At 41.1% G+C, this 12025-nt stretch overlaps 1 protein-coding gene across 1 annotated transcript; it reads right to left on the bottom strand.

Annotated features, from left to right (window-relative positions):
• Nucleotides 1-7495: 7495 nt before the first annotated feature.
• LOC148183417 (uncharacterized) lies at nucleotides 7496-10368 on the bottom strand. The gene has a single exon (XM_088061409.1). The coding sequence runs from the start codon at nucleotides 10242-10244 to the stop codon at nucleotides 9045-9047; it is 1200 nt and encodes a 399-aa protein (XP_087917535.1). The 5' UTR covers nucleotides 10245-10368; the 3' UTR covers nucleotides 7496-9044.
• Nucleotides 10369-12025: the final 1657 nt, after the last annotated feature.

A 12025-nucleotide genomic window follows, 5' to 3' on the forward strand; every position in this document is an offset into this window, starting at 1 on the left:
AGCTGTTGGGGGTTAGGTGTCCATTTTTTTTTGTTCTGGCTTGCCTGGGGAACTTTTATTCATTAGTTGTGGGGACAGCTTAACTGTGGGTACTTAGGGGGTGCTTGACAAAAGACAAAGAGTGACCGGGCCCAGGGGGGGAAGGGGGGCAGGAAAAAGGAGGGTGGGGACAGTTTGGCGAGCTTTTCTTCAGCTTCGGAGAAAGACATTTTGGGGTGCGGAGCTGTTGCAGTAGAGAGAAGGGAATTTTGCCATCACCCAGAAGGAGCTGCTGCTTCTTCTCCTTCTTCCCTCTTCGTTAGTGGCCTCGCACCCCCTGTCCTGCAGGGACGTGTGGCAGTGCCAACCACCGCCAATGAGCTGCTGATACACCTCATCCACCAGCCCAGGATCTCAGGTCACTCCTGCCGTTCCAGCTAAATGTTCCTCAGAGCCCTGCAGGAGTACTGGGACTGACTGCCCAAGGAGGTTTGTGAAGCAAAGCCTCTCCTCCATCCTTTCCCGTCTCAGCTGAGAAGGCTGTCACGGGGCCCCTGGTTGTTTTGTTGTTAATGCTGTAGTTATTGTTGTTTGTTTGCCTCGTTATACTAGTAAAGAACTGTTATTCCTATCCCCAGATCTCTGCCTAAAAGCCCCTTGATTTCAAAATTATAATAATTTGGAGGGAGGGGGTCTACATTCTTTCATCCCAAGGGAAGCTCTTGCCCTCCCTAGCAGACACCTGTCTTCTAGAACCAAGACACTAGCGCATTAAATTTTCTGTTCCTACCATGTCTACTCCCATGCCTAATGTGAACAGTAGCATCTACAGTCTCTTAAAAACGAGATTCACTTAATAAATTATAAAAAGAATTTAATATAAATAAAAAGACAATTAGGAGACAAAAGAAATAAAGCAAAGGGTTAAAACGGCCGGGTGCCCTGGCGGGTTGCCAGGAACACACCTGGTATCTTGGGATCACTCCCTTTATCCCCTCCTGCTGCGAGGATTCTATGCATATTCAAAAACATGTCCCCTCCCTAGTTCTGCCTTCCTAGAATATGCTTTTGCACAATCTTTATTTTCTGCTGGTCAGCACTATCCCTGCTGGTCATCATTATTCTTGCTGGTCAGCATTATTTGAAGTTTGGTTTCCTTTCTTTTGCAAATGGTCACTTGCTGATAACCATCCGGGCCGTCATCCTTCCCCTGAGGACAGCTGGGCTTCATATCTTCTGCTGATAACAGTTTGAGCTCTATTGTTCTCTTGATAACAGCTTGGGCCCCAGTGTCCTTGCCCTCTGGGGTTTCCTTGCCTTGTACCTAGGAAATTCTTTTAAACTTAAGACTTGTTAGCAAGAAAAAAAGTACATACATAGCTAAAAAGTATTTAATATATAATATTCATCTGCGAAAGCCAATATCACAATACAAATTTATAACAAGTCCAAGCAAGCCTCCAAATCCAGGGGGTAATCTATCAAAAGCAAACTAAAATGATGACAGTAGAAATTCAAAATCAAGAACACCAAACTGCCTGAAAGGTATATGATCAGTACCGGAAGTTGAGAAAACTATATTTCCAAGAGCCAGAGGACACAAATTGATGCAGTCCCAAGGCCCGATCAAAAAGATAGAGGGGTGATATTTTAAGGAGTAAAATGTGATCTCCTGATCAGTATACAAAGATGTTAACCCAGTTGAATGTTGTCACCATAAGGCGCCTTCTTTGTTAAATACCTTATGCCCGATGTTGTTGTGACAGCCTTCTTTGTTAAATGCCACCTTGCCTTGTATTGCCTCTGCTGCTCCTGGCACTCCCTAATGGCAACCGATGACACTGCCTAGTATGTAGATGAATGAACTCCGATGGGGGTTCTCACCCAGGGGAAGTGGAATTAACATCTAAAGACCCCTAGAATCAGTGAGCCATGGCTCAAACCGGACTCCAAACTACGTCGAGGAGCAAGGGAGAACGTCGAGCCACTTACTGATCTTCCAGGCCTCGTCTCCATATGTAAAACAATACTCACTATGCATGACTACCCTAGGTTTTCAACAAGCCAGTGTCTTCCCTGACCTCAGTAAAGGCATTAAAAAGGAGCTGGTCTCCTTGCCCATTCTTTTCAAGCTGAGAAGGCTGTCACGGGGCCCCTGGGTCTGTTTTGTTGTTAATGCTGTAGCTATTGTTGTTTGTTTGCCTTGTTAAACATACTAGTAAAGAACTGTTATTCCTATCCCCAGATCTCTGCTTGAAATCCCCTTGATTTCAAAATTATAGTAATTCAGAGGGAGGGGGGGTCTACATTTTCATTCCAAGGGAGGCTCCTGCCCTCCCTACCAGACACCCCTCTTCCAAACCAAGACAAGCATGCATAACAAAGCTCATTGAGGTACTCAAGCATTAAGTAATCTGTTCCTGAGAAATTTGGGTTGCATAAAAATTTTTAGAATAGCTAAGCAAATAACTAAAAAGTGTATAATATGACAAAAAATAAACAATCATTAAAAAAACACACCAAAGAGGGTGAGAATTAGCCTTATGACCCTTTCAAAATATTCAAGTAGATTTTACTAAACTTCCCCAAGTGCAATGGTAGAAATTTTTGCTAGTAATAATAAATCATTTAACTCATTAAATCGAAGCAGTACCAACTGTTAAAGCTACTGCCAATGTTATATGCAAAACTGTCCCAAAATTAATCATTCCCCAGTATATAACAGTGAACAACATCAGCTCAAATCGAGGAACCCATTTCACATCAAAAATACTATGGCAGGTGGTCCAAGCTCTAGGTATAGGAGTTGCACACTCCATGGCATCGACAAAGTTCAGGATGAGTTAAAAAAATTAATCAGACTGTGGGTACGGAGGAGCCCGCCTAGCCCGAGATCCTGGCTCTTCCCTGGAGAGGAGATACTTCTCTGTAAGAGAGACACAATGTGTCGCTCCCAGGGGTCTTTGAATTAGATATGTTAAACTGTTGTGTTTCATTGGTGTTCTCCCCTGCTGTCCCACCCCGATACAGGTATCTCGGGCTTCCCCCCGCCCCTCTCCTTCCCCATAAATACCCCGGCTTTTCCCCTGTTTGGGAGATTCGCTGTTACCAGCACCCTTCGCCGAAGCTCTGCCTGAATAAAGGCTTGTGCCTCGGTGGAACGCTGGATCAGCTTTCTCGTCCCTGCTTCCTGTGTTGTCTGCCCGCCGCCGCTGAGCCGAGCTGAGCTGAAATCACTACTACTACTGAGCCGAGCTGGAATCACTCGACTGCTCGAAGCTGCTCACACGTGCTTCGGCCCAGCCTTTCTCAAGGCTGTGTCTCTAGAGAAGTTGCAGTGCTCCGGGCTTTCTGTCACCGCGGCATCAGACTCTTAAGAAAACTCTAACTAAACTGATGATTAAAACCCAAATGTCATAAGTAAAATGTCTACTCCTAGCTTTGTTAAAAATTAGAACTCAACCTAGATCAGATTTAGGGATTTCACCTTATAAAAATGATGTTTAAATTACCTTTTCTGATTTCGCTGCATAAGATTGCCACTTATAAAGAAGGGGAAGACAGTGTCAAAAAATATGTCCTGTCTATAGCACAAACACTAGAGGGACTACGAGAAAAAGGGATAATCCCTCAGACTGCTACCCTAGATTTCAAAATTCATCATGTCAATCCTGAGAACTAGGTAATAGACAAATCATAGAAAAACCAACCTTTAACCCCACAATGAGAAAGTCCCTTTCAGGTGCTGCTCACCGCTGAATCAGCTGTACAAACTGCAAAATGAGGATAGACTCATACTAGCAAAATAAAAATACCAGTAAAAAACCCCAATGTCTAGAGAATTGTCACTTCCACAGGAAAACTAAAAATGACTGAAACAAAGTGTGCATGCTCAATGTGGCCAGTAGACAATGTGCAACCGCACATCAATCTAGACTGAGAAGTTCTCTGTAGACTTTATCAGTTCTTTTTTATTCCCAAAGGCCAGATGCTCTCCAAACTGACACAACCTTTAGGGCAGTAATTTACTTCCTCCCCAATCAAGTGGATCAAGAGTATATAAATTAAAAGACACTGGGGCCATAAGTGATCCTAAAGTTTTTGCTTTTGCTTGTGACCTACAAAAAGAAAAACCACCAGCTCTCCCTTCTGAGACATCCCCCAGATTTATTCCTGATGACATACCCTGCTTAAAGCACCCCAATGCAAGTCACTCAAGCTAAGTACAATGTCAATTTGAAAACTGTAGCCAGCTCTGGCAGTGTAGCTCCCCCAAACAGCAAACATGAGGCAAAATTTGTCAAGGAAAAAAGAAAAATTGAAACACAAATCAAGGGCATGTTCAAATTTTAACACTGTGTTATAAAATTAAATTAATGCACCCTGATACTCAGGAGCTATTAGAAGCTAAGTGGGAAGCTGTGATATATCAAAAACGATGACCATACTTTGAGTACAGACAACAACTCCATATAAGGTAGATGTAATAAAACCCTATTCTGCAAATAAAATTAATAATGCTAGTTGACTAAAAAACAATAAGGAACCACAATATAAGCAAGTAACATAAATAATTTCATGATAAAGAAATACAAAACAAGACCAAATTAACCACTATACTTGCCACCAAAAAGATCACACATACCTGCTGTGGGCAGCAATTCCATAAGGCATGGGAGGTGGGGGTACACAGCATACTAGACTTCTATTACTCCTTGTTAATCTTTTCCCTCTTAAGAATCTAGATGATCCATGTCAGAAGTGTTACAGTGTAATGTGCCGGTCATGGGTGGGGAGATGAAAACCCACAACTCGTGCACCAAGTTCTCATGAGACAAACAGCCTTGTTCATTATTCAGAACTCACTTAAGTACCCAATTCAAATCTCCCGGGCTATACAGCCATTGGCTGAGGTCTCTCACCCTGCCCAGTTTCCTGGCCAGTGGTGTGGTTCCTTCTAATCTTGAATGGGGCTGGCTGAGGGTCCCCTTTAGCTTATCTGGGGACATGTTCAGGCATGAACTAAGCTAGCTGAATTGGATTTGTGTTATGGTCAGATTTACTTTGTCCAGTCCAGGCCAGCTGTACTGTGACAATACTGTGACATTACAGAATGCTGTACCACAAAAACATTTAAGATTCTTATTTTTATGCTCATACCTTCCTCAGCCAACACTGTTATAATTCATCTAATTTAGACACCTGCCTACAAAATAAGAAAAAGTTCTGAGTTACAAAAATTCTAAGATCAAACTATAGATACCCACAAAGAGAAAAACAGGTTTGTTTCTCCATAAGTCAGACCCAAAAATGTGAAAGAGAATGAGATTTAATACAAAAACAAATAATAGAGCAAATAAAGCAAATACAGCAATCCAACCCAGAGCCAACTCCAAAGAGAAATTTATATATAAAACTCAAACAACAAATAAAAAATAAAGAAGAAACCCCAAGATTAAAGAATAACTTGTTTGCAGATTTAGGAAAAAGAATCAATAAAGAACTAAATAGTACCAATTGCTAAGTATGTAAGAAAGCTGTAAAAACTGAAGAATGGCCATGAAAAGATAGTAGCCTAGACCCAGTTAAACTTCTCAAATAGAACAAAACCAGAATGAAAAGACAAAACCAGCCAGAAGGGTAGACCTTAAGTTCAGAAATAATAAGAAAAGAGTGCCTCTAATGTATAAGAAAAAATTTTTTAAATAAAGTATGACCAAACCCCTGCAAGAGATATAAAGTCTTTATTAGAACTTCCATGTGATAAATCCCTGAAAAACCAACACAATATTAGACCCAAAGAATAAAATTGTAAATATGAGAAAAAAAATGAACTTGTCCAATAACACTAAGAAAAAGCCCTATTATAAGATTCCCAAAATATCTAAATTTTGGGAAAACATAAATAAATAAAGAAATAAGTATTAGAAACCACTAGATATCTTATTCTAGATATGTAGAAAAAAAAGCTTATCCAAAACTTCCTCCTCAGTAGAACAGAAGTTATACTCTAGGAATTATACAACCAAGATTTTTTTCTGTTACCAAACCAAGATGGAGATAATTTAGAAATACCAGTCTACAATGCCTTAAAAAGAAACTAAACTTCTTAAAAATTCTTTTTGTTTCTTATTTCTCTCTCTTGATTCTGCTGCTGTGCTTCTTCTGCACTTTTCTTCACTCCTGGATTTCTCAGTCCCCTTTGGGCTGAGCTCCTTCGGGATACTCCCTCACGGGGAGTCCCTCTTATCTCAGTTCTCTGGGTTCGAAGAAAACTCCAAAGCCTGTTAGGATCTTGTTTCTCTTGTTTATTAGGATGTTATTACAAAACTTGGCAGGTGTCTCCAGACTTTCTGCACAAGTTCAATTCATCGCAATCCGGCTCATTTCTTTCTGATGGGACAAAATGGCCTTGTGGCTCACTTTGGCTTTGAAAGCACAAAATGGCCCTGAACCACACAGTTCTTTTATCTTTATACTCATTCTTATCCAGTTAACAATAGACATGTATATTATTTTTCTTAATGACCCAATGACCCATCACCTGTGTACTGAATTGTGGTATTTTCTATCCAATCACTTATTATTACCCAAAAACCTCTAGAAGAAGAACATGAAGAAGAAAGAAGGAAAAGAAACAACATTCTAAATCCTCCATCTTGTCTTCTGCTTTCTAAACTATTTTGAACTCTAAACTTACTTTTTGACCCAGCGACTTAAAAAAACTCTCTAATCTACACACTTATACTTTTAGCTTTTCTAACTTTAACAATTGTTTTCATGTATCACCATGAAAATATGCTCATAAATTTCACATTGTATGAAATTCAGTGTTCTTCTGGATATCAGAGCTAAGCATCAGAAACAAGGGCACACACTCTGTTTCAGACTCCAACAGAAACAAAAGAAATTAGTCAAAAAAATTAGAAGATATCAGAAGTAGGGTAATGAGGAGTGGCCTCCTGAACGAATAATACAAACATATAGACCAGCCACCTAGGCACAAGATGGGAGTTGAAGATATCATACCCCAATTTATATGTTAAATCATATCATAAGACTCCAAGCAGTTGTAAAAATCATAACTAATAAATCAACTCAAGCCTTAAAATTAATAACTAGACAGCAAAGGCAAACCAGAGCTGCAGTGTATCAAAATCAGTTAGTGCTAGACTATTTATTAGCAGAAAAGTGTCTGAGAAAAATTTAACACATCTAATTTTTGTCTACATATTGATAATAGAAATGCAGTTTTAAATATAGCCAAAAACATCCAGAAAATAGCCCATATACCAGTCAAGAAGTAGGAATATATAATTAATAAAAGATGGTGGAAAAATTTTTTTAGAATATCCTAGTAGAAAAAAAGTAAGATATACAATGCTATGTAGAATAACAAGTTTAATTTTTCTTCCATGTTTGCTTCCATGTTTTATCTGCTTAATTACTCATGTAATTCAAAACATGCAAATAATAACAATGCCCACCAATCTTAACAACCTTGAAAAAAACACAAAGTCGTGATTTAAAAAAAAACCCAATAATAAAAACCTTAAAAAAACACTTATGATCTACAAAAAATATCAATGTGCCACAGAGGTTTAAAACTGTAGCTCAAGCCAAATACAGTAAAAAAAAAACAAAGGGGGGAAATTGTTATAAATAACTATGTAGTTGTTGACTTTTGCTATTCTGTATTAGCTTTTGCAAATTATTATTAGTCACAACGATTTTGATGTAGTACAGTTTGTAATCACATTTAACTGTTTTTAATATAGTATATAATTTGTCAGCTTTTGTGCCCAATGCCCTGACCATGTATAGCATATATATATATGTGTGTGTGTGTGTGTGTTAAACATATATTATAGTTTAGACTTTCGCAAAATATTAAAATAGAGACTATGTGCTGTACACTGTAATGTTAACTTTTACATAAGTAGCTAATGCCTTTATTTTTGTAACTAACAATAGTGAAAATAACTCAGATTTATAAAAATAGCTAAAACTGGCTATATGATTATATAATACTAAAGAAACACACAGATAACATAAAAAAAAAAGATGTGAAGAGGACTCCTGCCAATAACACTTTGACTATCACTAACTCCCTGTTTGTCATTGGAGGAAATAACATACACGTCGTGAAGAAATGGCATACACGTAAATAAATGACATACATGACTCCCAAAAATCAAACCTACACTATTGCACAAGTCAGGGGTCAAACCAAGCTAAAGAATTGCCAGAACATGTAAAATAACTCAAAAGAATATTTAAATATGTATAATCCTCATAAATATGCATTTAATGCAAAGAAAAAATGTTGGGGAGGATGAAACAGGGAAACCTTATGAATATGATTGTTTAGCAAAAGATTCTGAAAATATAAAGCCTAGAATCGAAATAGAAATGAAAGCTCTCTTTGAGTCATAGGATACTGAGCACTAGTTACTATATAAGCAAAGAACAATAGCCTAGCCAGCTAAAGGAGAATCCCTATTGATGAAACAATGTCCTTCTGCTGACATTGAATCCAAAGGTCAAAAGCAGCAAGACGAAGAGATCCTCCCTTAGCCCCTCGAAGTAATCCACACTAGCTCTGTCGATGGAGAGGTTCAGGGAGATCCTTCATGACCAAGAAAAAGACCAAAAGGTGCTGCTTCTCCCTCCGGGTAACGAAGGATGTTTATTCTGGCTGGATTCCAGAGGAGAGAAGAGACCAGGTTTCTCCTTCCTGGGCTTTTTCAAACTTCAGGAGAGGGGCGGGGGGACATATAACACCAACCAATGGGATAACGTTTCAGGGACAGGGAGGGGAGGGGAAAAACGTCACAGCTGCAGGGAGGGTTTACACAGAAACCAGGTAACTCCCAGAAATATGCACCACCACATCTGCCCCTACTTTGATATATATGATTAAATGAAAGGTAATGAGCTTATACGACTTACTGACCTGAAGTGGCCCACCAATTCCCATTTGCAGGCTGGTGAGGGTTACTCCGGTCTGCCAAATCTATATGGTTGACATCTGAGGTAGCTGAGATTAGCTTAATTATGCTTCTCTACAGTATTTTGCTTAGCACTCCAAACACTAACACCGATAGCAGAACAATGACTAGCAGTGACAGAATAGTTTTCACTACCGAAGCCCACCACCCCGAGAGTCCCCAGTTTTTAAACAGTCCATTGAACCAGTCATCTGCTTCTTGCTTGACTTGTCCAATCATGCTTTTCATCTCTCGGAGCGTGGCATGGATGTTAGGAGCTTTCGATGTCAGATCCATGCAACAGAGACCCTCGAACTCCTGGCACTCGTGCCCGTGGAGCAACAGGAGAAAGTCTATTGCAGCACGGTTTTGAAGTGTCGCCTGCCTGGTAAATTCCTCATCTTCTAGGAGGGCACTTATGGCATTAGATGTTAAATTTGCTTGTTTTACCACCCAGCATTCTAGGTGTCCCAATTCACCTAAGGCCTTGGCTGCAGCCACCCAAGGAAGGAAAATGGATGCAGCAATTCTTTTTGATTTGGACCAATGGAAAATCTCTGAGTCACAATTTTCATCTAACTTTGTAGCACTTCTCTTTTGAAATTTTTTGGTCAAATTGCTTTTATGGGTCCACTCGCCAATTAATGTTTGATTGGGCGCTAACAGTGATAGACGCCCTATGGTACATGGCCCTCCGAGGAGACGGGATGGAATTCCTGCCCATGCACGATCCCCACAAATGAGGAACAGTCCTTTGGGGAGGCTTTTGGGGTGTGTATGAGCCGAGGAGTGCACCTTGATGTAGCTTAGTACACGGCACCACCTTTTTGCTGTGAACTCCTCTCGATGTTGTACTATATGGTGCAATGTTTCTTTATGAGTTGGAGGACTGACCCTAAAGTGTACACAGTATGATGCTGGGGAGGAACCCAGCAGCTCTAACTCCTGGGGTTCCTGGGTTGCCTTAGGAAAATGGGGTAGCCACTCTTCTACTGGGTTTCTTAACTCTGCTTCTACATGAGTGCTGTGTAGTTTATTATCTGCCTTAGGAGTCAGTGTACTAAAGCTGTGTGTGAATTCATCATGCTGCAAGGGAATTCCTACCAGGCAGGTAGACATAGGATTTTTTGCTGCTGCAGTCGATAGACATATATTTTCCTGTTGGAGTGTTTGTGCCAGGGTCACCCAGATATTCTGGCGTGGCTGTGGGATGATCCAGGCTGCTGTCAGGCTGCTCAGTGTGAGCAGGATGACAGCAGGGTTAAGGCTCATCATGGATTTGAGTAAGAGGTAGGTTATTTCTAAAAAAAAAAGGAAACAGACATTCTTTAAAACATATTCACAGTTACAGTATGCAGGTCAGAGGCTAGAGAGGTTTCTTCTTGCTCTCTTCAGAGGCGTCTTCTCTTAGAAGCGACAGCCACTTGCTTCTCTTCTCTTCTTGCTGGTGCTGGATTCTTTGGAACAAAAGGTTTTACCCATTTCTGAGGAATCCATCGGGGGCCTGAAGGGGCGGATACACATGCATAACCTCGCCCCCAGGTGACAAGTTCATAGGGACCCTTGGTTTGCCAAGTTTCAGGGTCCCTGATTAACACCGGTGGATGCTGTGACAATTTAAACTGATCACCACTGTTAAAATGCCGAGTTACAGGAGGATTCATGTTTTCAAATGAGCAGTTTAGGAAGTTAATGGTAAACAGAGCTTTACAGAGTTTCTGTTGGGGAGACATCCACACTGCTTCGCTACCTTGCCGGGCTAGGACTTGTTTGAGCATCTGGTGTGTACGCTCGATTACAGCCTGACCTGTGGGGGAGTGGGGGATGCCAGTTTTATGTTCCACTCCCCACTGCTGGACAAATCCCAGGAACTCCTTGGATTTATACGCTGGGCCATTATCTGTTTCAATTTCTTTAGGGATTCCCAATACGGAAAAGGCCTGCACTAAGTGTTGTTTAGCATGCACAGACTTTTCTCCTGCATGAGCAGAGGCATACACCACTCCTGAGTATGTATCAATGCTCACATGTACATACTTAAGGCGACCAAAACTGGGAATGTGAGTGATGTCTGTTTGACACACTTCACAGCTCTTAAGGCCTCGGGGATTAACCCCTATGCCTAATGATGGCACTGCCTGGAGCTGACAATTGGGACAGGTAGCCACGATGGCTTTAGCCTGATCCCGTGTCAGCTGGAACTGACGAATCAGTCCTGGCACATTTTGATGGTATTGCTGGTGACTTATTTTTGCCTGCTGAAACACATCAGGGAGACATACCTTTTCAGCTGGGGCAGCAAGGGAATCAGCCTTCCGGTTCCCCTCAGTGATTTCACCTGGCAACGGGGTGTGCGATCTTATGTGCATCACATAGAAAGGTTGTTCTCGATTTGAAACCAAATAAATCAGTCTTGAAAGCAATCTAAAGAGATGCTCGTTCTCAATGTCCTTGAGAACTGCCCGTTCTGCTCTGGACACCACTCCTGCTACGTAGGCTGAGTCAGTAACTAAATTAATTGGTTCTGAAAATTTCTCAAAGGCTCCCACGACCGCAGCTAGTTCAGCTATCTGGGGTGACCCCTCTACAAACTCAACATCAGCTTCCCAAAGCTGAGTCTGTGGATTTCTCCAAGTCATCACCGACTTGTGGGATGTCCCAGATGCATCAGTGAACACTGTGAGCGCTTTGAGTGGCCTTCGGCTCCTTTTCTCACGAGGAATGAGATGGAATTCCTCATGAAACAATTTGTGTGATGGTGCATGAACTGAAATTTGCCCACTATAGCTGTCTAGAGCTAACTGGAGGTTAGCATTGCTCTGCAGCAGATGCTCAAACATCTCTTTGGTCAGTCTCTCAGGGGAGTTTTTGCCTTCTCCAGAGAGCCTGACTGGGAGGTGAATACACATAAAATCACAACCTGCCAGTTCCCGCAGCTTTACCCTGGCCTTTTGAATCAGCTGAGCCATCAGCTCTTGTGGCTTGGTGATAGTTTTGGGTCTTTGATGGGAGAGGAAGACCCACTCCATGATTAAGAGTGCATCTCTCTGCCCCTC

This window comes from Pseudopodoces humilis, chromosome 12, assembly GCF_049639895.1.
Source record: "Pseudopodoces humilis isolate 2021_Gansu_Grassland_sample_001 chromosome 12, ASM4963989v1, whole genome shotgun sequence".
NCBI classification, from domain to species: Eukaryota; Metazoa; Chordata; class Aves; order Passeriformes; family Paridae; genus Pseudopodoces; species Pseudopodoces humilis.

Excerpts from the sequence above, each read along its gene's own strand:
- LOC148183417 (XM_088061409.1), bottom strand. The coding sequence starts at position 10,244 with ATGATGAGCCTTAACCCTGCTGTCATCCTGCTCACACTGAGCAGCCTG.